The 19,697-nt window shown below is 37.9% G+C and overlaps 1 protein-coding gene and 1 long non-coding RNA gene across 4 annotated transcripts in view; both read left to right on the forward strand.

Moving 5' to 3' along the window:
* Nucleotides 1-19,697, forward strand: part of LOC100790259 (pentatricopeptide repeat-containing protein At4g04790, mitochondrial) — a 75,862-nt gene that overhangs the window by 28,137 nt on the left and 28,028 nt on the right. Inside the window, exons 3-6 of one of the 3 annotated variants that reach the window (XM_026124614.2) lie at nucleotides 12,658-12,771; nucleotides 13,308-13,403; nucleotides 14,271-14,369; nucleotides 14,738-14,857. In XM_026124614.2, the coding sequence (XP_025980399.1) occupies nucleotides 12,658-12,771; nucleotides 13,308-13,403; nucleotides 14,271-14,369; nucleotides 14,738-14,857 (429 nt within the window). The other 2 variants (XM_041007709.1, XM_041007710.1) reach the window with 2 other exon arrangements.
* LOC121173233 (uncharacterized) lies at nucleotides 2,107-2,366 on the forward strand. Its single transcript, XR_005887667.1, has 2 exons — nucleotides 2,107-2,169; nucleotides 2,267-2,366. It is a non-coding gene; the product is annotated as an uncharacterized lncRNA (long non-coding RNA).

A 19,697-nucleotide genomic window follows, 5' to 3' on the forward strand; every position in this document is an offset into this window, starting at 1 on the left:
TAAGGAAGAAAAGAAAATTATGCTGATATGACAAGTCGATGGTGAAACCGAAAAACATCTTGCTAACGTGAAGGAACACAATGCCGACAGTTACACCACGATAAAGCAAATTTACAATGCAAGAAGTGCATATCGTTCTTCAATAAGAGGAGCTGATACCGAAATGCAGCATCTGATGAAGCTTCTCGAACGTGATCAATACATTCATTGGCATAGATTGAAGGATGAAGTTGTGGTGCGTGATCTGTTTTGGTGTCACCCAGATGCAGTAAAGTTATGCAATGCATGTCATCTGGTGTTTTTTATAGACAGTACCTACAAAACAAACAGGTACAAACTCCCACTACTTGACTTTGTTGGAGTGACACCAACGACGATGACATTCTCTGCTGGGTTTGCATATCTGGAGGCTGAGCGTGTTAATAATATTGTATGGGCTTTGGAACGATTTCGAGGCCTATTTTTAAGACACGATCGCCTCCCTCTTGTTATTGTCACTGACAGAGACCTAGCACTGATGAATGCAGTGAAAACTGTGTTTCCCGAGTCTACTAATTTGTTGTGCAGGTTTCATATCGATAAGAATGTGAAGGCGAAGTGCAAATCTTTAATCGGGGAAAAAAATGCGTGGGACTATGTAATGGATAGCTGGGGTACTTTGGTTGATTGTCCTTCCGAATACGAGTTCCATGAGTCACATCAGAAGTTTCAAGTTGCTTGTTCGCCTTGGCCGATGTTCGTTGACTATGTTAACGACACATGGATTATCCCCCACAAGGAAAAAATTATTACAGCATGGACGAATAAGGTCATGCACCTAGGCAACATAACAACAAACAGGTATTAACAACTGATTTTATTTGTTAGTAACGATTAATATTAAATGGTATTTAATTGTTGTATATTTTCATGTTTGTTGTGTATTTTAAATGTAGGGTTGAATCAGCTCATTGGGCTCTCAAAAGAGTACTACAAAATAGCGTTGGAGACCTATGTAGTGTTTGGGATGCCATGAACAACATGATCACGCTGCAACACGTCGAAATTAAAGCATCCTTTGAAACCAGTACGCATGTGGTTGGCCATGTATATAAAAAAACCTTATACAAGAGGCTTCTTGGGATGGTTTCGAGGGATGCTTTAAATCAGATTGCTTCTGAGATTGACCGTCTACGTTATCTCGGCAACAATCTCTCTTCTTGTGGTTGTGTGATGAGAAGCACGCACGGGCTTCCTTGTGCATGTGAGCTTTCTAGGTATACTGCTAGCAGCATCCCATTGGAGTCAGTCCATCTTTTTTGGAGGAGACTTTGCTTTTCAGACCAAGGGTTATGTGAGACGGAAGTCACCATCAAGGAAGAAATAGAGGTCATATCTAAAAGGTTTGATGAACTTGATGTGGCTGGCAAAGTAAATCTGAAGAGTAAACTTCGAGAAATCGCATACCCTGATCATAACTCTATGTGCCCTCCTCCATCAAAGGTGAACACTAAAGGTGCACCGAAGAAACCGATGAAAAGAAGTCAAACATCCACAAAGCGTGATCCGTCTTACTGGGAGTATGTTGATGCTTTTCATTCTGTTCAAAGCAGCAACTCTCCAGTGAAACGAAGTGCATCATGTTCTCAACCGCGTCAGCCAACAAGGATCATCCCGATGTTGGATCAATTTGCGTCATTCTTTCAAGGTTTCATTCGTGATGTTGTGGATGTGAAAGCGGACGGTAACTGTGGATATCGGTCCATTGGCGCTTTATTAGGTATGGGGGAAGATTCGTGGCCGTTAGTGCGTAATGAATTGCTTAAAGAACTTGGCAGGTGGTCGCATGAGTACATCAACCTCTTCGGTGGCACAGAGAGATTTGAACAATTAAAGTTGTCCCTACTTGTTGATGGATTTTCAAAGATATGTTTTTAGGTTAATTTTTTTTAATAACAATGTTTAAATTACTTACATGTGTATGTTTGGTTCATTCAGGTTAGTGTGGACAAGTGGATGGATATAACAGACATGGGATATGTGATTGCTTCACAGTATAACGTAATCCTTGTATCGTTGTCCCAACAACAAAGCATGACATTTTTCCCTCTTAGAAGTCAACCACCACCTGACTCTTCTGGCCACCGCATCATATGTGTCGGTCACGTGTTTGGAAATCATTTTGTTCAGGTACATTGAATATAGTTAGTGTAACAATTATGCAATGACTTCGCTGGTTCGTTTGGCACGGTCAGCGCATGATATAATGTTTGTTCATGTACAACAGGTTTATTTGAAAGACCATTGTCCGTTGCCGCCCCCAGCGCTGTTGTGGTCAACCAATTGTTATTCTCAGGCAAAGCAATGGGCAATTCCATATATTAGTAGAATGCAGCAATACACAAGCTTGATGTCATTCAAAACACACTATGTAGACCTAAATGAAGACTAAACATGCATTGTTTATTTAATTGTATTCATTATGCGATATAATTCGTTGTAACCCGTTACTAACCAATTAATATTATCAACTACTCGTTTGGTTAAGCAAGGAAATTGTTGGTCCAACAAAAATCATTTACGCGTGCAGCATACATCATTGTCATAATTGACAACACATAATGACATGCATGCGTATTACAGTTTGAGCGTGACAACACATTGGCTGACTTCAGTACACATTTTGAAACTAGCAGTCGCTCGACAACACATTGATTGACTTGACTACACATTAGCGACAACACATTGGCTGACTTGACTACACATTTACGCGTGTCTATTTTTTTGTAAACAAAGTTAAACAAAGGCTCGGTCACAACCATCTATATATATGGCAGACTAGGCTACTAAATCACACATTATCTTGCTTTCAAATAATCTCCCAACTGATACACAAACTATGGCATTTCTAGGAGAAACTAGCACTCAGACGATTGTCAACTCAAGGTTGGCTTTCATTTATCCAAATGGATCGATTATTCACAATGATACTGGGGTTTACTTCCAAACTTCAACTCCGGTGCCCATTCGAGTACCAAATAGGTGTCATTTTGCAAGCCTAAAAACCAGAATACACAATACCCTTCAGCTATCCGACAAACAATTTTTGGATGAAATTCACTACCGGAAGCCATTCACCGATACAGGTAACCAAATTCGCTTTGAGTGTATCAAATTGATAAATGATGACGATGTCAACACAATGTTAATGTGTAATGATCAATTTTCTTGTGTTGGTCCGATTGAGTTATTATGCACCGTTGGAAGAACACCAGATGGAATAATAAACTTACTTGAACGCACTATGCCTCGTATTCATGACGCGATCCTGTATTACAACGGGAAATGGAACATGCCACCGCAGAACAAATTTGTTGGATGCGCGTTCACAGGAAAAAATCCTAAGAAATTTCAAATTCCTTCAACATGTACCATCGATGAACTGAAGAATTTAATCAAGCAAGTTGCACCTAAAGGGATTCCCCCTCTTGGAATTCACGAATCACAAACGGTAAGACGATTGTTTTTCCGCCAACCAGCTCGGTTTGAGTATTCAGATACGGTTATAAAATATGAAATAAATGAGCTGATCACCAACGAAGAACTGCTGAAGGTGTTAGTACAACTAACTACTGGAAAAAATATGGACCAATAGAAATTTTAGCTGTCTTTACTAAATATGTTGAAGACGAGGTCAGTGGGACGTCGCTAAACAACTGAATGTGATGTTTAATTTTTTGTTTTTTCGTTGATGTAACCTTTATATGTTTACGGCGTGTTTAATTCACATAATAAAGTTGAATGTGTTGTTTCAGTGGTCCAAAAAATTACTTGTTAAAAGGGTCCATTTCCTATTTTTTTGGATTTTGAGGCTTTGTTTTGACGTGTTAGTTGACGGAACCGGGGAACGGGACTATTTTTTTTGGGTTCTTTGACGTCCAAACATGAGAAATGGCCGTCCTCCATTGTCTCAGGGCACTGGCACACCCACGCAAAAAAATCCCAAACATGGGTACTTGAACATGGAAAAAGGATTCATTTATGTAATTCTTACAAACAAAACTCATGATTCTAAAAACTTATGTTTTTTATGTAATTCTTACAAACATGGAAAAAGGGTTCATTTATGTAATTCTTACAAACATGGGTACTTGAACATGGAAAAAGGGTTCACTTATGAATTATTAATCATTTTAAAAACTTTTATTTTTTATGTAATTCTTACAAACAAAACTCATGATTCTAGGTTCCCTTTTTTTAAAAATAAATTTAAAACAACCGTAAACTTCGCTTAAGGACCACAAACAATCGGAATAATAAACTATATTATAAAATAATAAACTGTGCAAAACACGTCAACTATATTAAACAAAAACTGTAATAATTACAAATATTCATGTCAACTGCAACACAACAAAATAAATACAATGATCAATGGTCCGTGCGGCGTCTCTGACGAGCCCTGACCGTCCCATCAGCACTGGGTCCCCCTCTCGCGATCGTCAGACAGTCCTACATAATGTCATATAACTCTGTGCCTGCAATGACTATCCTAAGGTTGAGCACACGCTCCAACCTCTGTGCAATCGCTTCATATCCCTCGTAATCATCCTGTCAAAGTCATTAAAAATATTTATTATGAAATTTAAAATAAACAACTCATAAAACATTAAACACGCAAATATACTTACCACATGTGGAGGGGGTCAAATGCCACTGGAACCTGGGGGCTGGGCGGCTGTATGTAGTCCTCAGGGTCTGCAGCTGGTGCATCCATCTGCTGGTCACCTGCCTGGGTCGGTGTCATGAAAGGGTGAGATATGCGGAAAAACCACTCCATGTAATCCGCAGATACTTGCCCAGGCACTAGACAGAGCTGACCCGCAGGTAGTAAGTGATCCGCAAACTCCATCCACCTGTCATCTATCTGATCGTGTGACAATCGTGCACTAACAGGCGGCGGAGGGATGCTCTGGATGTAACCGAACTGGCGTACCACCCTCTCCGGTCGAACTGTGACGATCATAGGACCACATCTGAGCTGACCCTGGAACGATGAAATCTCCTGAAATGCCCTAACCCCCCGATGCTCAGTGTACGGCAACCAGGACACATCTGTGACGGTCAAACCATCACAACGTGCCCTGTACGGTGCTCCTGTGATGCCCTTCATGTGCGCCTTCGACGTCAACCACCGGGAAGCACGTGGAGACGTCTCCTGGTATGTATCGTCAGTCACGCACTGGTGCACACTAGGGAAGTGCTTATAGATCCAGCACTACACAATAATTGAGGTTAACATAACATAAAAACATGTTTAAATCATAATCGAACCTAAGATATTAATAAACACAAAATTTACCTGAAGTAGCGTCAAGTACCCCGCAAGCTATCGGGTGGTGGTCCTACAAGCCTCATCTAACTGGTCATACATATGAACTAGTGCCGCAACCCCCCAAGCGTAACCACCACTATGAGCGAGGTCCCGGAAAGCGTCAAGGTGGACCACATGCACGTATGTTGCACTCTTATTAGCAAAAAGAGTGCAACCGACAAGGTGCAGCAGATAAGCGCGAGCTGCGACAATCCACCGCCGGGCCTGACATCTGGTCTCATAAATGTCACAAACCCATCCTAATCGTACATATGCTCCACGTGTGAGTGTTTTCTCGGCTCTGGCCTCCTCGGCAGACACTTCCAGCAACTCCGTAAGCAAGAATCTGGCCTCCTCCGTAGAAAGAGCGTGGAAACTGTGCAAGGCGCCAGTGATGGGCAAATGTAGGATGGACGACACATCATCCAATGTGATCGTCAGCTCTCCTACAGGAAGGTGGAAGGTGCTAGTCTCACTGTGCCACCTCTCCACAAATGCAGATATAAGTCCAGGATCGCCAGTAATAACTGAACAATCTATTAGTGGACTTAATCCTGTGGCAGCCACCATGCCTTCAATCTCAGGCACTGGCCTCCCAATCAGTGTCACCTTCCTCCCATGTGACACTAACTTCAAATCAGGACGTTCCTGATTTGAAGTACAAATTATACAATTATTAAAAAAAAATAATCATAAACAAATAAATAAACAATGACAAATAATTAACAAATTAAAATACCTGTCCACTTCACACAGCATGTGCAACATGCTCGGCAAATTATTTTCACACATACACAACCTAATTTTAAAAAAAAATTAAACAACTTCATTTATATAAAAAAAAACAACTAATGTAAAAGAAATTTATTAATAAACATGCACAACTTAATTTTTTTTTTAAAAATTAAACAACTTCATTTATAAAAAAAAACACAACTAATATAAAAATAATTCATTACTAAACATCCACAACTTAATTTTTTTAAAAAATTAAACAACTTCATTTATAAAAAAAAAAAAACACATCTAATGTAAAAAAAATTAATTAGTAAACATCCAACTCTTAATTTAAAAAAAAATAAGAAACTTCATTTCTAAAAAAAACACAACTAAATTACTTAGTAAACATCCACAAGTTAATTTTTAAAAAAAATAAATAAACAACTTCATTTATAAAAAAAAAACACAACTAATATAAAAAAAATTCATTACTAAACATCCACAACTTAATTTTAAAAAAAAATTAAACAACTAATGTAAAAAAATTATTTAGTAAACATCCAACTCTTAATTTAAAAAAAAAATAAGAAACTTCATTTCTAAAAAAAACACAACTAAATTACTTAGTAAAAATCCACAAGTTAATTTTTTTAAAAAAAAATAAACAACTTCATTTATAAAAAAAAACACAACTAATATAAAAATAATTCATTACTAAACATCCACAACTTAATTTTAAAAAAAAATTAAACAACTAATGTAAAAAAATTATTTAGTAAACATCCACAATTTTTTTAGAAAATAAAATACTTCATTTATAATAAAAAAAACTAATTAACTATAAAAAATTAGTTTTTTTATAAAACTTCCAAAACACACAACTTTAATTATAAAAATAGACAACTTCATTTTTAAAGAAAAAACACTAATTTAAAAAAATAAACAATAAACAAAAACAAACACAACTACTTTTATTAAAAAAAATAATTTACAAATTAATATTTAGTAAAAATACACAATTTAAATTATAAAAAAAACATGACATCAAAAACCCAAACCTCATTTTTCATAAAATCTAAAAAACAAAATAACCAAAATAAATAAAATAATTCATTTAAAAAACAATTTCTGTTTAATTTTTTTTTTTAAAAAAAAGCAAAAAAAAAAAACAAAAAAACCACTTCCAGAAGAAGTGGTTCTTCCGGAAACCACTTCCGGAAGAAGTGGTTCTTCCGGAAAGGTCTTCCGGAAATTTGAAAGTTCTTCCGGAAGAGCGCGTCTTCCGGAATTCTTCCGGATGAACCACTTCTTCCGGAAAGTTCCCGGAAGAGGTTTTCCGGGAGTCTTCCGGAAGAAGTGTTCTTCCGGAAGGCATTTGGTTATTTCCGGAAGAACACTTCTTCCGGAAACTTTCCGGAAAATGTTCTTCCGGAACTTCCGGAAGAACCCCTAACGGGTCTTCCGGAAGGCTCCGCCGTGAGCCTCCTTTCCCCATTTTTTCCGGCGTCCTCCCCTCTCGTCTTCTACCCTAAGGTTACTATCCTAAGGTAACTATCCTAAGGTTCCACTGCTACAACAATGTTGTATCATACAAGCAAAGGGGAGTTAGGGAGACTAACCTCGTTCGCGGAGAAGAAGAAGACGAGGTTCGCGCTTGCCTTGCGGAGAAGAAGTAGCAGTTCACGGAGAATGGAGAAGAAGCAGTTCGCGGAGAGGGAGAAGAAGCTTCGCGGAAGGAAAGTTTCTTCCGGAGAGGGGGGGGGGGCTTTTTATAATTTTTTATTAAAGGGCAAAATTGCCCATTCATAAAAATTGCTGGGTGCACCAGCAATATTGCTGGGTGCACCTAGCATCTCCCCAGGTATACTCTAGACAAAGGAAAGGCAAAAAGAATTCTCAATTGGGCTGTTATGTTTCTACAGCAAGGTTAGAAAGTTATGAAAATAACATTCAGACGCCACCCATACAAAACATGCTACAGCAAGAGACACTGCACATTGCTGGCCCCACTCAGGGCATGGTTACACCTGATCACAATGGCGAAATAAAAGCAAATCCTAAATCAGAATTTCTGCAAGAACAAGAGGCAGAACATATCTGGACTAAGGCCAAACAATTAGGGGTTTCAGGAGTGGAGGAGCAGGAGATGATCATTGAGAAAATTAAGATCATGGAAGAAAGGGACAAGTCAGAAGCGGAAAGGCGGGGAGACAGAACAATGACCCAATGAATATAGTCTCATACAATGTTAGGGGTCTGGGGAGGGGGGTAAAATGGGCAGCTATTAGAAAATTGAGAAAGATGGAGCAGGCGGATATGATTTGTCTTCAAGAAACAAAAAAAGAAACGATTGACAAAGCTATGTGTCAGGCTACTTGGACAATGCAGCCAGCAAATAATACAGCAGGGGGTATTCTCTGCATGTGGACTGAAAACTCTTTCAAGCTTCATAGGAAAGTCATTGGAAATGGTTTTGTTTTCCTGATGGGGGAATGGGTCAAAGAAGCACAGCAGATTAATATAATTTCCATCTACTCACCATGTGACATTCACAATAAGAGAATTCTATGGGAGTCCATAAAGCAGCTGAAAGGTGCAATGGTAGGGGGACTTTGGTGTCTCCTAGGTGACTTTAATTCTATCAAGGACCATGATGAACGATTTGGTAATTGCCAAAGGCTATCCACAGACAGCAGTATGAAAGAATTTAATGATTGGATAGATGATTTGGAGGTTCTTGAGCCACCATGGATGGGTAGAAAGTTCACTTGGTACAGACCAAATGGTGAATCCAGGAGTAGGTTGGACAGATTTTTGGTATCCCCAGAGTGGCTTGGCAGATGGCCGGGAAGCTTTCAGACCACCCTTAGCAGGAATTTTTCAGATCATTGTCCAATTTTGCTTTGATCTAGAGTTGTTGATTGGGGTCCTAAACCATTCAGAGTTCTGGACTGTTGGTTCAGATAAGTCCTTCAAAGAAATTGTTTACCAGTGCTGGATATCTCACCAACAGTCATGTTGGGGAGGATATGTGCTCAAGGAAAAATTAAGAAGATTAAAACAGAGAATGAAGACATGGAACAAGGAGCAGTTTGGTGATACCTTCAAAAAAGTGAAAATGATTGAGTCAGAATTAAACAAACTGGAAGAAGATACAATCCAAAGGCAGCTGTCTCCTCAAGAAAACATGAAAAGGAAACAATTACAGGAAGATCTATGGGTAGCGGCACAAGCTCATGAATCTTTGTTGAGGCAGAAAGCAAGATCAAGATGGATTAAGGAGGGGGATTGCAACTCTCGCTACTTCCACTTGCTGATGAGTGCTAACCGCTGGAATAATGCCTTAAAGGGGATTATGATTGATGGGACTTGGATAGATGAGCCACATAAGGTGAAGGAGGAAGTTAAGAATTTCTTTGCACAAAGATTTCAAGAACCATACTACTGCAGGCCCAAGCTTGATGGTATCCATTTTCAGACCATTAATCTTCAACAGAATAATTTGTTGGTGGCCCCTTTTCAGGAGGAGGAAGTAAGACAAGCCATTTGGGACTATGGAAGCGAGAAATGCCCAGGTCCTGATGGTTTCAACTTCAAGTTTATAAAGAGATTTTGGCAGATGCTTAAACCTGATGTCCTCCGATTTTTAGATGAATTCCATGTCAATGGTGTTTTTCCTAGGGGCTGTAATGCATCATTCTTAGCATTAATCCCCAAGGTGAAGGATCCACATCTTCTAAATGATTATCGACCTATTTCCCTTATAGGGTGCATGTATAAGATTGTGGCGAAATTGCTGGCTAAAAGAATGAAGAAGGTCATGCCATCTATTATAAATGAGACCCAATCAGCTTTCATTGAAGGGAGACACTTACTTCATAGTGCACTCATAGAAAATGAGGTGATACATGAAGCCAAGAGGAGTAACAAACCATACCTTGTCTTCGGGGTGGATTATGAAAAGGATTACGATGGGGGCGTCATGGGATTTTCTGTTATACATGATGAGTAAAACGGGCTTCAGTCCAAAATGGATTAAGTGGATTGAAGGATGTTTGAAATCTGCATCTATTTCAGTCTTGGTGAATGGCAGCCCAACAACTGAGTTCTTGCCTCAACGGGGTCTTAGGCAAGGTGATCCACTGGCACCTTTCCTATTTAATATTGTGGCTGAAGCCTTGTCTGGGATTGATGAGGAGAGCTTTAGAGGCAAATCTGTATAAAGGCTTCCTAGTTGGTACCAATAATGTCCCCGTCAGTGTCCTTCAGTATGTGGACGACACTATCTTCTTTGGGGAAGCGTCTAAGGAGAATGTTGAAGCTATAAAAGTTATCCTAAGGTCCTTTGAATTGGTCTCAGGCTTAAAGATCAATTTTTCTAAAAGTAGTTTTGGAGCTTTTGGAGTATCAGACCAATGGAAGCAAACTGCGGCCAACTATCTGAATTGTGGTTTGATGACTTTTCCTTTTGTCTATCTTGGCATACCCATAGGGGCCAATCCGAGGAGGTGTCATATGTGGGAATCAATTATCCAAAATTGTGAGAGAAAGTTGGGAAAATGGAAGCAAAGGCACATCTTATTTGGGGGGAGAGTGACATTGATACATGCAGTACTAACATCAATTCCTATTTATTTCTTTTCTTTTTTCAGGGTACCTCAATCAGTGGTAGATAAGTTAGTGAAAATACAACGCAGATTCCTATGGGGAGGTGGTTCTGACCAAAAGAAGATTGCATGGATTATATGGGAGACCGTCTGTTTACCAAAAGAGAGGGGAGGCCTTGGCATCAAAGACATTAATACTTTCAACCTAGCCCTGCTAGGCAAATGGAAGTGGCATCTTTTGCAGAACCAAGGGGAGCTTTGGGCTAGAGTTTTGGAGTCGAAATATGGTGGAGGGAGGGGGTTGGAGGAAGTGGGAAGGGCAGCTAATGAGTCAGTCTGGTGGAGGGACTTAAAAAGAGCTCTACATTACCCATGCCAGGGTAGAGTCCTCCAAGATGGGTTTAGATGGAAGGTTGGAGTGGGGGAAAGGGTCAAATTTTGGGAGGATAGGTGGCTGAGTCACGGGATATCACTAGCAGAAAAATACCCTAGAATTTATCTCATTTCATCACAGCAGCACCAGTCTATCCGACAAATGGGATTTCACAATGTTAATGGATGGGAGTGGTGTTTCCTTTGGAGAAGATCATTTTTTGACTGCGAAATTGACTCGGCCATTAGTTTCCTTGGAGAAGTTGAAGGTAGATCCATACAGCAACAGGGAGATGATGAGTGGGAATGGATAGGTCACCAATCAGGTATATATTCTACACATAATGCATATCAGTTTTTATGGGAGGGGGGAGCAGCTGGAAGCAAGGAGGAAGGTTTTGCAGAGATGTGGAAGTTGAGGATCCCCAAAAAATATGCAGTATTCGCGTGGAGATTGTTTAAAGATAGATTGCCAACAAAGAAAAATTTACAGAGGAGGCAAGTGCAGATTATGGAGTTCTTATGTCCTTTTTGTGGCAACGTGGAGGAGGAAGCATCTCATTTATTCATTCACTGCACTAAAATTCAGCCTATTTGGTGGGAAACTTTGTCGTGGATGAATATTAGCAGTGCTCTTCCTTTAAACCCTCGTTGCCACTTCCTTCAACATTCATTTGTCCAGGTGGATGGCATAAAGGTTAAGAGATGGCAATGCTGGTGGGTGGCTGTGGTATGGTCCATTTGGAAAATGCACAATAGAATTGTATTTTCAAATGAAAGCTTTAATGGAAACAAGCTGCTGGAGGATGCAATGTTACTAACCTGGACCTGGCTTACAAATTTTGAGAAAGATTTCACAATTAATTTTAACCACTGGTCAAGTCATATTCGACAAGGCTTTTTGTATCACTAGAGGGTAGATTTTTATTGGGGCTTTAGCATATGTATTAGCCATAATATGGTTCCTAATTAAACTGTATTAGTTTTTTTTTAAGGAACCATATCTATGGGTTCCTATCTATGTACAAAGTACCTCTGGTACTTCATCAATATTTACATAATGAAATATATATATATATTTTTGCCGATCAAAAAAAAAAAAAAAAGAAAGCAATGGCCTATGTTTTAGGTGTGCAGAGAAATTCTGTGGTTTACGCCTACAGAGATGATTTTTAAATGTTGTCTCAGAGGTACACATGCGTATTATTTATAATTAGACATTGGAGTATGAAGGGAATTAGTCATAAGTGTACGAATACTCCTCTCTATAAACTCACTCACAATAATGCAATTACAAGAACATTTTCAGTTTCTCTCTTCAAATTCTAAAAATATGGAAACAAGCCAAAGCAGTAACTGAAGGCCATGGATTGCAAAGTTTCATCTAGCCCCTACCGTATCTGACACAATCTTCTCAGTTTGAATTAACTTTTGAAATTGAGTTAGACCAGTCTATTTTCAATTCTAATAGATCTCAATGAGTTTGATTTGTTGTACCATTTATTCATTTATTTTATAATTTATGAAACAAATATTTTATTCATATACCTCTGTCTAGCATGGCTGTATTTTAATTAAATTATTTTCCTTTTATTTTCAATGCAGGTGGGCGTAGCTCTTGATATTGTTGAAAAAATGTGTGAAGCTGGATTTACCTTGTCAACTGAGGTGTTACAGTACATATTACAAATCTGTGAGGAATCTTATGAATATGTTCTGGTATACTACATCTTCCTTAGTCCTTACAACAGCTCCCCCGTTTCTTCGTTTTTGACAATTTACATAATAACCCATTCATCTGGTCTCTAGTTTTATAAGGAAATGTTTCATTTACAACATTAATTCCCAATTTTCATAAAATTTGACCCATGTTGGTCAGTCATCTAAAATTGTGAGGTTACATAGAAATGACCAACCAATATTTTACATTACTTGTCAAAGACTTAGGATTTTTGATTTATACGACGTGGTATGGGAAAAATGGTTATTGGGCAAGAAAAGCCTTCATTATATCCGGATTTCGATTAGAATTACATAATTAAGTTTATCTTCCTTTTGCCATTTCTGTATTTTCATGAAATTTCATACTTAAAGTAGAGCAGGCTTCATTTTTTTTAATATTTCACGAGAGCTTCATTTTTTTATGCTTTAATTAACTGTGATAGTTTTTAATTTCTCTAAAGTTTAAACCCTTATTCTTCATATTATACTGATTTCTATTTTTTCTTTTCTTCCATGCTTGACTAAACATCAAGGTCCATCAAATCTATTCCATAATATGTCACTATCATTTGGAGTTGAATGGTGAAATATGCAGGTGTTTGGTACACTTTTTCGTGAGGATGAAAGACGTAAGTTGTATTTTTTTTTTACATGGTTGCATACATATGTGTTCTGCAATGTTGTCATGTAAAAGCAGAGGAAATTCTATTATCTGGTATATATTTTTTATGTTAACCGGTATTGAATATTCACATAATATACTTCCTAAAACCACTCCTTAAGACGAATGACCTAATAGTCAATTAACTTCCAAAATATGTAGTGCCATTTTGGGTGAACATTTGCTAATTGATTTAGAATTAAAATAATTTTGTTTAAAATTGATTTTGAAGTGAAATGATGTATGTTTGGATGTTTTTACATGTTGATAAACTAATATTATTGATGTCATAAGAGAAAATACAATTGGCTCAAACGAATCTCTGAGCACTAACAGATATTTACGGAGTAGAGATTCTAACTATGTAACTAACTTACAGCTGTACTAACTAACTAGGGGTTAACTCTAACTAGTAGAGTTAACTTACAGAGTATCCACTCACATTACCTTGAAAGCAAGTTTGCTACAAAACTTGTAAATTTTTCAACCTAACACACATTTTATCACTTCTAATCAAACCAAGGTTTGGAGGCAAAATCAATTTTATGAACCTAACAATGACCAAACATCTATAATTTTACAGAAATCTTGTTTGACTGTTGGCAAAATTAATTCTGATACTTCCCACCGTGAAACCAAACATACATTCTTAAAAGTAAAACCGATGAACATCATTGATTGACTGACTTCCCTTGAAAAATGCTCTAGGGTACAAGAGGTAATAGAAATTAGAAAAAAACTCCTTTTAGTTAGGAATTTAAATTTTCTGTCTGACATTGGTATCAACATGTGAAATATGCAGCAAACTTATTATGTATTAATTTTCTTAATGCAGTTTGAAGGTGCATTCAGGATGATTGCTGACTTAGAGGATATGAATTTCAAGCCTACAACAAACATGTACAATGCTATAATGGCAGGATATTTTCGAGAGGTGACATTCTTGAATTTTTAGGATAAGTCTATTCTCAGTCAAACATGTACAATGCTATGATGCAGTTTTTGTCATTTTTGACAATAAGTTAAAATAGCCTCTTGACGTGCATGCTAGAGGCTTCAAAATGTAGATGGCATGGACATTTTATCTTTTATGGATATACTATTTTTGAACTTTTTTTCTCTTCATTATTAAGTAAAAATATTGATTTTGTTTCAAACTCTAATAATATACATTTATTATTAGTATTTATTGTAGTGACCATTATGTACTCTAACACAGTTTTAAGTCCATTATACCTCTGTTTTCTCCTATTTTAACACAAATAATGCATTCCTTTTCTCACTGTTTTTGATATTTTGTAGAAGAACATCAGTGGAGTGTTGAGGGTCCTTAAGAAAATGCGAGGTGCCAATGTAAAACCTGATTCTCAGACTTTCTCCTATTTGATTCGGAATTGTGAAAAGGAAGAGGATATAATGAAGGTAGCTTAATCTTAACAGTAAGGCATGACTTGAAATTGGGCATAAACTCTTATTTTTAAGTCGTTATATTATCTTTTGTCTAGTGTTCTTGTCAAATGGTTATTGTAACTTTTAACATTGATAATCTCCTATGTAATTTGCCCTCTAAAATGAGGGTGGAAAATTGGTTTATGGAAGGATAGAGGGTAGGACTTGATGACACTACACAGTAGTGCATCAGTCTTCTTCCATTTGGCACAATGCCACTATCTACCACTGTCACAAAAATGGTGGTAGTGGTAAGCTGGTCCTTGTACCCTTCACTACTAATCCATAGTGTGTGGTGGTGGGTGGCAGGTGGTGGGCAGTAGGCAACAGCCTCTTAGGGTCTATATACCATGTTGAAAGAAAGGAGAGACATAGAGCTGCTGAATCTATGTGTTTGAATGACACCAGAGTTTGACTTACGAGATTTTGTACCTCTAAATTTGATGACTTGCCTATAAACCACTATTCAATAAATACAAAATATTTGAATATTATTTTCAATAGAGACAACAACTCTGAATTTTTCCCTTAAAAACAACTTCATCCTCAAAGAGAACGAATTCATCAACTTCCTTACCACTGCTATAAGGAGTATACATTACTTGAAGTAGTTTTTTACTTCTTAGCTGTTAGTTTAGTCTAACTACTGTAGTCAGTAGTTAGTTTATTGTTGTCAGTTTTGTTAACTGCTATATATTTCAATCTGTAATCAGTTATTAGTTGGGTTGAATAATATCTATCTCCTTCAATCTCAATCTCTTCTTCTCTATCAAAATCTCTCAACCTCTTTATGGTATTTAGAGCTTAGGTCGATACAAAACCTTTGTTCATGGCTTCTGCAACTCTGATCTCTCCTCCTTGCTTCCTCCACCTCCTACTCAGACGGCAACTGTATTGACGGCAAGTGCTTCAAAGTCCTTTGCGCACTCGATTTCTCAAAAATTGAATGCCAAAAATTATCTTCGATTCAACAAGTTGAACCTGTGATCAAGAGTCATCATCTTCAACGCTTTCTTGTTAAGCCGATTATTCCGCAGAAATATGCTGCTGTCGAAAATTGTGATTCTGACAAAGTTACCGATGTGTATAATGCTTGGGAGGAACAGGACCAATTTCTTCTAGCTTGGCTTTAGTCCACCATCTTCGGCAACATGCCTTCTCGTGTGGATGGTTGCAAGTCTTTGTGGTAGCTATGAGATCGCATTCAATCACATTTTCAGTCGCTCACTTGAGCTCGTGTTCGACAGCTTCTAAATGAACTTCGAAGTCTCGCTCTTGATAATTGCTCCATTACTGATTATCTTTTCCATGTTCAGAATCTTGTTAATGAACTCACTTCTATTGGTGAATTGTTGCCTGCGTTTGAACATTTGAATTTGGTTCTTGCTGGACTTTCTGATGAGTATGAGTCTTCTATCTCTGTTATTAGTACTCGTTTTGATCCTCTTTCAGTTGATGAGGTTGGAACAATTCTGTTAGAGCATGAAGTACGCATCCAAAGGTCCAGAAAGTGATCTTTAGGTTCAATCAATCTCGCTTCTGGCACCTCTACAATTAATCCAAATCCTGCACAATCTGTGAACCCTACTTCACAGGTTCAAGTCAATTTGACTACTCAGCCCTCTTCTGGTGACAATTCCACTTATGATTACAGTGGAAATCGATTTTTCAATGGTCGTGGTGGTCGGAACTTTGGTCGGAATAATCGTGGTGGTCGCACCTCAGGCCGTGGGTGTGGTGGTTGTGATTGCTTTGCTGATGTACAGTGTCAAATTTGCTATAAATTTGGACATGGTGCATCGTTCTGCTATCATAGGTTGGAAGAAAACTATGTTCCTACTCTTCCTCCACCTGCTTCACTTGCCCCTGCTCAGACCCAAACTGCTACAGCTTAAACTTTTCAGTGGACACCTGTTTTGCCTTCACTAAGTACAACAAGCTCAGCCAGTTCAGTATGTGGTTTCCTCACCTCAGTATGGATATGTCCAACCTGTTCAACCTCAGTACACCTATCTTCAGTCAGCACCTCAGACCAATCAACAATCCCATCCTCCACAAGTGTTTTTGGCCAGCTCTTCTGCAGTGCCAACTCAGAATTGGTACCCTGATTCTGATGCTTCTCACCATGTGACTAACATGTCACAAAATATTCAGCAAGTAACTCCCTTTGAGGGCCCTGATCAAATCACCATTGGGAATGATTAAGGTTTGAATATTAATTCCTCAGGTGTTTCATCCTTTTCCTCTCCTCTTAATCCTCAATTTTCTCTTGTTCTGAGTAATCTATTGATTGTTCCCTCTATTACAATGAATCTTATCAGTGTTAGTCAATTCTGCAAAGGTAATAATGTGTTTTTTGAGTTTCACTCATCCTTTTGTATTGTTAAATCACCAGATTCTAAACATGTTCTTCATAAAGGTCTTGTGGGAAGTGATGAACTCTATCAATTCCTAGCTTTGCTTACTTCCATGTCTCAGCTCAAGGGTTCTTCCAATGTCTTTAATTCTGTTCCTTCAAATAAAACTGCTGTTGTCAATACAGCTTCTTGTAATACTGCTGTTGATAATGCAGCTTCTTGTAAATCTGTTTCTTGTACTACAGTTCCTTGTAATTTTGTTTCTTGTGCTAGTCCTGTTGTTAATACAGCATCTTGTATGGCTGTTTCTTTTAGCACTTGGCATTCTAGACTAGGACACCCTAGTGTTAATGCCATGAAAGTTGTATTCCAACTTTGAAATCTTCCAAACATTAATAAAAGTTCAACAGATTTTTGCAATCACTGTTGTATTCGAAAGACTCATCATCTTCCTTCTTCTCTTTGAAAGACTCATCATCTTCCTTCTTCTCTTTCTAATACTGTGTATTTGTGGGGTCCTGCATGTTGAAACAAGTGGTCTCGGAATAATTAAGAAAGGGGGGTTGAATTAATTACGAACGTGTCTTGACTAATTAAAAATTTATTCTTCTTAATGTTACTAGATTCAATTAGGCTTTACTACTAAGTTATGAAAAAGTAAAGAACAGAAACAATAACTTAGACAAAAGTAAAGCGGAAATAAAAAGTGCACAGCGAAAAAGTAAAGAGCGTAGGGAAGAAGAAAGCAAACATAAGTTTTATACTGGTTCGGCAACGACCCGTGCCTACATCTAGTCCTCAAGCAACCTCTTGAGATTTCCTTTCCTTGTAAAAATTCTTTACAAGCAAAGACCCACAAAAGGATGTCCCTCCCCTTGTTCTCTTTGAACAACCAAGTAGATGTACCCCTCTACTTGAAGCGAACCACAAAGGATGTACCCTCCCTTGTTCTCTTTGAACAACCAAGTAGATGTACCCCTCTACTTGAAGCGAACCACAAAGGATGTACCCTCCCTTGTGTTCACTATTACAACCAAGAAGCTACCCCGCTTCTTACACATAATTCTCAGACGATTAGTTCTTTGAATTTTTTTGGCAAGAGGGAGAAGGAAAGAAGAATAAGAGAAAAACAGAAGGATAGCACAGTTTTTGTTTTTGCAGAATTTTCCTTTCTTCAAGGAAAGATTGAACAAAAACTTAGAATGAATTTGGAAAAGGTTTTGCAAGAGAAAAGCAGTGGAAAGTTCTGTGTAATCAGATGTGTTTTTCTGTGTTATTGTATATATAAAATGCGTGCCAAGGTCTTATATTTATAGAACCTTGATACCTTTTGAGAAAACCATGTTAAGAGTTATAACTCTTAACATTTTCTTAAAAAACATTCACTGGTAATCGATTACCATAATGGTGTAATTGATTACACAATGTATTTTATGAAAAGTTGTGACTCTTCACAATTGGATTTGAATTCCAACGTTCAGATTCACTTGTAATCGATTACTAATATAGTGTAATCGATTATACTATTTGAAAATCATTTTGGAACGTTGCAAAGCATTGAAACCAGTTTGAAAACCATTTTGGTCACTGGTAATCGATTACTACCAAATGGTGATCGATTACCAGAGAGTAAAAACTCTGGTAACTTAGAAGATTTCAGAAAATCCTTTTTTAAATAACAAGTGTGCTATTTGAGGTTTTTTGAAAAAAATACTTTTTACTACCTAAAAGACATTTGATGAAAGCATAGAGAGAGAATGAGTAGAGAGAGAGAAACAAAGAGAGAGAGAGAGAGGGTGGGTGAGAGTGAGGTCTAGTAGAGAGAAAAAAGAGAGAGAGAGACACAAAGAGTGAGGGAGGATCCCTATCAGAATCAAGCCGGAAACAGGAATGGACAAAGACAGAGCTATAATCAAGCTAATTGGAGGGGTTGGAAAGATATTGCATCGTTCTACTTCACTCATTATCCAGAAGATGCTACTGAGAAAGAGCTATGGCACCACATCAAGAAGTTTGGTGACGTAAGGGAGGTTTTCATCTCCAAGAATAGGAACAAGAATGACAGGAGATATGGTTTCGCCAGATTTAAAGACGTGGAGGACGTGTATATTCTAGAAAGGAAGCTAGATAACATCATCTACGGTGGCCTTAAGATGTACGTCAACACCCCAAAATTTGGGAGAAACAAGTTTCCGAGGACAACCATAGAGGCAAAACGAGTGGACTTTGTTGAGCAAAAGAGAGAGGAAGCAACTCGGCCAAGGCACTTACGACCAAGTATGACACAAGTGACGTACGATGAGGTTGTGGCGGGGAATAAAAATGGAACAGATTCAAGGAGATCAGCAGGCAATGACAATCGCAGACATGAAGGATCATGGTCCTCGATGTATCTTGACATACCGAAAACAGGGAACAATTTTCTCTAATTGTTACGAAAGTCGACAATTACTCGG

The sequence above is a fragment of the Glycine max genome, chromosome 12 (assembly GCF_000004515.6).
Source record: "Glycine max cultivar Williams 82 chromosome 12, Glycine_max_v4.0, whole genome shotgun sequence".
In the NCBI taxonomy this organism is placed as follows: domain Eukaryota; kingdom Viridiplantae; phylum Streptophyta; class Magnoliopsida; order Fabales; family Fabaceae; genus Glycine; species Glycine max.